A 5,574-nucleotide genomic window follows, 5' to 3' on the forward strand; every position below is an offset into this window, starting at 1 on the left:
TTCATCAAATGGATCCGGGCATGCATCTGGGAACCATGGATCGCCCCTCTTGTGAATGGAAGAGCCACGAAGTTCTTTAAAGCTTCGAGAGGATTAAGGCAGGGGTGCCCCCTATCCCCGCTGCTATTTGTCATCCAGGCTTCCGTCCTCAGTTTCCTCCTCAACAAAAGCATGCAAGATCATGAAATCAACGGACTGTGAATCGCGAGAGGGGCTAAAAATATAAATCATGCTCTGTTCGCGGACGATACTCTCCTCCTGGGGCCTGCCTCGCTCCCCTCTACATCAAAATTCAAAAGAGTTTTAGATGACCTCAGCAATGCTACAGGCTGCACTATAAATAAGAGAAAATGTCACATTTACAGCTGGAACATTTCTCCCAGGGCGCTGTCTGATATCTCTATATGCTTGGGCTTTGCTACTTCCTCTTCCTGGACATCGTTCAATTACTTGGGGCTTCCTGTGCACCTCAAAAATCTTTCCTGCAAGGACTGGCTTCCACAATTGGAAAAGCTCAAAACAAAAATCCAAGCTTGGGGCTACTCCTGGTTAAACATCGCTGGGAAAGCAACTCTAATCAAATCAGTGCTTCACAGTCTCCCTCTTTTCCAGTTCACTGCCCTCCTCGCCCCTGCAACAATCATTAAAAAAATGGAAGAATACATCAGGAGATTCTTCTGGCAGGGAGGAAAAAACAATGCGAGAAAAATTCCTTTAATCAGCTGGGATATCATCACTAGGCCGCTATGTGAAGGGGGCTTAAATTTCAAAAAGCTCAGCCAACAGAATGTGGCACTGGCTGCTAAGATCCTCTGGAAAATTACTGCTCCAAAGCCAGGATGGGCACAAACAGCAATTTGGAAGAAATATTACAGGGGATCGCGCACCAGGTGTCTAGAAAACGTCAGACAAATGCCAAATTCGTCCTTCCTGAAACTCCACGCTAAGGCCGCCCATCTGATTACAGACCATGCGTTCTGGATACCTGGCAGTGGCAAAAAAATCAAGATATGGAGCGATCGCATTATGAACCAGCATCCGATTGAAAGCAGAGTCAACTTGAATGAGCTGCGTCGCTGGATGGACAGCAATTCCCTGCGCACGCTCTGGGACATTTCTAAATGGCATGAAGGCTCCTGGGCAAGCTGGATCCATTTCAACGGTTCGGCGCAGCTGGGGAAGGAATGGGACACGCTAATTAACTGTCTCCAGGGAAACGCACCCATCAGCAGAAGATCAAGAGACAGGAAGGGATGGGGCACAAGCCTTAAAGGCTATACAGTTAACCAAGGATATACCAAGCTTAGCGAGATCCCCTACGCTCCTCCGGACCCTGCTCCATGGTGCGGCATGTGGAGTTCTCCTTCTCTGCCAAAAATTGACATCTTTGCATGGCATGTATGTCATTCCAAAACCCTCACATTTGACATTCTGCAGAAAAAAAAGGAATGAATGGTCCCTCCATCTGCCAGCTATGCAGAGAAAGCGGCCCATCTGTTCCTCGAGTGCCCATTCTCTAAGCATATATGGACCGCTCTCAGCCCTCAGCCATACCTTAATCTCCCCAGCTCCATGACAGACCTCTTTGCTAATTGGGCACATAATTATCCAGGACCTGCCCCTAAAAATATGATCATCAGAAAGGCGTGGGCAATTCTACCCAAGATCACAAGCTGGCAGATATGGTTGGAGCGTAATAGAAGGATTTTCAGGGACACAAAGCACAACTACAGGATTCTGGAAAACAAAATCAAAAGCCAAATCAAGGAATGCCTGGGGGATACCAGAGATGATACCAATTTGAGTCAGCAAGACATGGCCTGGGCACTGTCTCTCGGCCTTCAAATCAGGCCAGCAGAAAAAAAGAGCCCTATTAATAAATACTGGCAGCTAAGGAAATCTGAAAGTGATATGCAAAGCTGGATTAAAATGCAAGGAAATCACTCCCTCTTTTTTGTTGGGGCAGCAAAGAGCAACCCGGGAAAAGCAGGAGCAGGAGGAATCGTGCTAACTCCAAAAGGAGAAAAAGTCCAGTCCTTTGCCTGGGGCCTTGGCTATGCCTCCAGCATCCAAGCGGAGGCTTTAGCCCTCTTCCAAGGTCTCCAATGTCTAAAAGAATTAAATATAAAAGAAGCCAATATAATTGGAGATTCCCAGATCATCATCAACTCCATGATTTCCAACTCCCCTGTCAAGGATCTCAAGTTAGCAAGAATGATAACCCGAATTAAAGGATTGGAAAGGCACTTTCAGAAGCTAAGATATTATCATGTGCTGCGAATGCACAACAAAGCGGCGGACAGCGAAGCTAATAAAGCAATCCTCCTCCCTGTAGGAACTAAGATGAAGGACGGAGAAGAAACTTGGGAACCAATCCCATAATCAGATTTTCGCCATGTTTTATTGCTGGCTATTAAATCAATTTGTCTGCACCTTCAAGTGGGGGAAAATCTCAAACTTGGAATTCTTGGTATCTTTAACAATTAGGAAATCGGCAAGCTTTAACTGTACTCTCTATCTCTGCGGAAAGCAGCAACAAAACATGGAGCTATCAATTGTAACAGCTATTTCGGCATTCACGCCAAGAGGAATATAACCAATCCATAACCGTTTCTTTAAAAAAAGAAAAAAAAAAAAACAACAACAACAACAACACTACATATACTTGTCTAATGTAATTATATATCTTTCTGTTTGGGCTTACAAAACTCATTATAGAATATAAATGGTGGCATGTTGTCTTTTATGATCCTAAGTTATAAGCATTGATGCCATGAACAATTATTATACCAAACCTTCATAACATAGTTATAACATACTCAACCACCTATGTATGCCAATTAAGGTGATGGGGTACTCCAAAACAACTCCAATTACATCATACATGCATTTTGATGTGGAATTAATGCAATCATAAGTAATGATTCAATTTATGAGCATGTAAATATGAATGTGAATTGTTTAATGCAAATCATTTTAAGCCCCAAGGGTTAGATCAGTTGGTTGGGGTCCTGTTGCTAAGTACCTTGCCAGTTGGGAGGGCATGGGGTCAAATCTCCTCGATTCCCTTGGTGTTAGGCCCTGCTTGTTTGACCGATGGGTAGATCCCTTCAAGTTGATCTACCTGGATTTTCCCGTAGATGTAGCCACAACTTGTCATCTGTGAACCATGTTAAAAAAATGCAATTCATTTCACATAAGATAAATTAAAACTCATTCACGTGAAAGAAAACCATAAAATAACTACTAATCCTTGCACTTATAAAAATATTAATGTTCGCATGCTCATAAACAATGAAGGAATAATTATATATTTTAGAATTATTCATCAACTTGTAACAAATGAAGAACGTTCCACCCTGGTGCTCTTTATCACACATATTCTCCTTGTCATATATGCCACCCCCCAATTCAGTATTATGAATCCACAAGGGAGAAAGTCCATGGCTTAGCTCTAGTATCTCTCAATGAGCCCAAATCACCAAATTTACATGTAAATAGAACTAATTTTTTACATTTTCTCATTATCACCATCCCAAGTACTCTTTCCTTTCATCTTATACAACACTAGGAATGAGATCCCCTTCTATGCTAAAGAATCCTTCAGGCCATCTCACTTCCCTATGATACTCCAACACAGGGTAACTAGGGAATATCAGTGACTAGAAAATAGTTATTTTTAGTTGTTAATTAATTTCCTCTTCATCTCAATCATCACCCATAACTCAACCATATTTTTCACAAAGTATCATTTTCATGAACTATGGCATCCTAAATGCAAAGGAAAACAACCAAAAGAATTACGAACAACTAGCATACTTGCATACCCAAAATCACAGACTATATTTGTATGGTAACATCAACTATTGTGTTGGTCCTTGCACCACTCTCTATTTCATATTGGTTCGATGACCCCTCTAGAGACTGCTCTTTGGGGGGCAATCCCCTCCTCCTCGCCTTCTCCCGATCCAACTGCTCGCGCATTCTTGAACCTCATATTCTTCATTGGACGACCTTGGTAGCACCCTTCAATTTCCAAGTTTGTCAAGAGGATGGATTCAACCCCTGAGATAGACCTCCATATCACGCAAAGTAGCTCTCTCTCTAGCCGAGCAAGGATTGGTTGGAAAAATCACAAGACTCTAGCCCTCTCCAAAAACTATGCAAAAATAGATAGAGAGCATTTGTACTCTGAAAATACAAGGGAAAATTTTGGTCTTTTTTGTGGAAGAGGATATTTCACCTTTTACTTCGAATCCAAGGAAGATTGTGACCTGACCTTTAGGAACATACCATACTTTATGGATTCAAGAGGACTTTATTTAAATCGACGGACTATAGACTTCGATTCTGAGTTCGACATACCGAGTGCAGTTTCGGTCTGGGTGTGCCTTCCCTGTCCTCCTTTACACTATTAGGGAGACGAATCAGTAAGATCCATAGGTAATGCAATCAAGAAATATATTGATTGAATTGAATCAAAGAAGGATATGCATGCATGTGCAAGGATCTGTGTAGAAGTCGATATAGCCAAAGAGATACCAGAAGCAGTGAAGATCAAGGTAGACAGTTGGGTGCACATTCAACAGCTCAACTACGAATAACTTCCATTCAAGTGTAAGGTATGTCATGAATACAATCATTTTTCTAATAGATGTCTAAAGCAATCAATAAAGGAATCAAAAGAGGCTCAAGAAACAAACTGAGAAACTGTAAAGTGCAAAAATTCCAACAACCCCAATAAATCCACTAAATAATCAGTGCACCCTCATTCAAGACCCTCTAGTTTTGTTTCCCCATCTTCCAATGTCAACCCTATGCCTCACGTTGGGATCTCACAACCTTCTTCCTCCAATTATTTTGGATCCTTAGCTAATATACTCGTTGATCCAAATCTAGATGAACCCACAACCACCACCCCCAAGCATGAAGAAGAAAAAGTTTTTGAAGATCCACCTGCTATGACTTATCCCCTCCCCCTCTCTGTTGAAAGGGATCAAATCAATGCCTCGCCTCACCCATCTTATTAGCTAACCCCCATGCATATAATCTCACCCTCTTAGATCTTATCCCCCCCTCAAGCTAAAGCACCTCATGCCCCCTTGAACTCCTTGACATCCTCCTTTGTAGGGATTTCAACAAGAACTAAAACTAAAGAGGCTCTCACACCATTAGAGATGCTTCAAAAGAAAACTAGAAGGAAAACTAACAAATAAGTTTGAGATGAAGTAATGCAAAAAGACATGGCAATGGGCGTTCAACAAAAAATGGACACATATCTAGATAAAGGGCTAGTAATGAAGGAAACTCAGTCTCAGGCAGGGAGAGGAAAGGAATCTGCCACCCCCTCATAAGGTAAATAATGACCCTAGTTTCCTAGAACTGCAGAGGCCTTGGGCATGCAATGAAAACCAATGCAATCAAATACCTAATTAAATTAGAAAACCTTGTAGTTATGCTTCTCTAGGAGACCAAGCTTAGCGAGGAGAAAATGTCATCAATAATCAAGATGACTAGGAACTACAAAGAAGCAACAATTAGTGCAAGATGGGCATCAGGAGGTATTTTCACAAT

General features: G+C 41.9%; 1 protein-coding gene across 1 annotated transcript; it reads left to right on the top strand.

The window, feature by feature from the left end:
• Nucleotides 1-1,452: 1,452 nt before the first annotated feature.
• On the top strand, nucleotides 1,453-2,382 carry LOC149241243 (uncharacterized). Its single transcript, XM_089370479.1, has one exon. It carries the CDS (start codon nucleotides 1,453-1,455, stop codon nucleotides 2,380-2,382), a length of 930 nt encoding a protein of 309 aa, XP_089226605.1.
• The last annotated feature ends 3,192 nt before the right edge of the window (nucleotides 2,383-5,574 follow it).

This window comes from Pinus tabuliformis, chromosome 8 (genome assembly GCF_031772625.1).
Source record: "Pinus tabuliformis cultivar Carrire ecotype Pingquan chromosome 8, CPIR1, whole genome shotgun sequence".
In the NCBI taxonomy this organism is placed as follows: Eukaryota; Viridiplantae; Streptophyta; class Pinopsida; order Pinales; family Pinaceae; genus Pinus; species Pinus tabuliformis.

Bases quoted from the DNA above. Each gene is read 5' to 3' on its own strand.
- LOC149241243 (XM_089370479.1), top strand. From the start codon at position 1,453: ATGGTCCCTCCATCTGCCAGCTATGCAGAGAAAGCGGCCCATCTGTTC.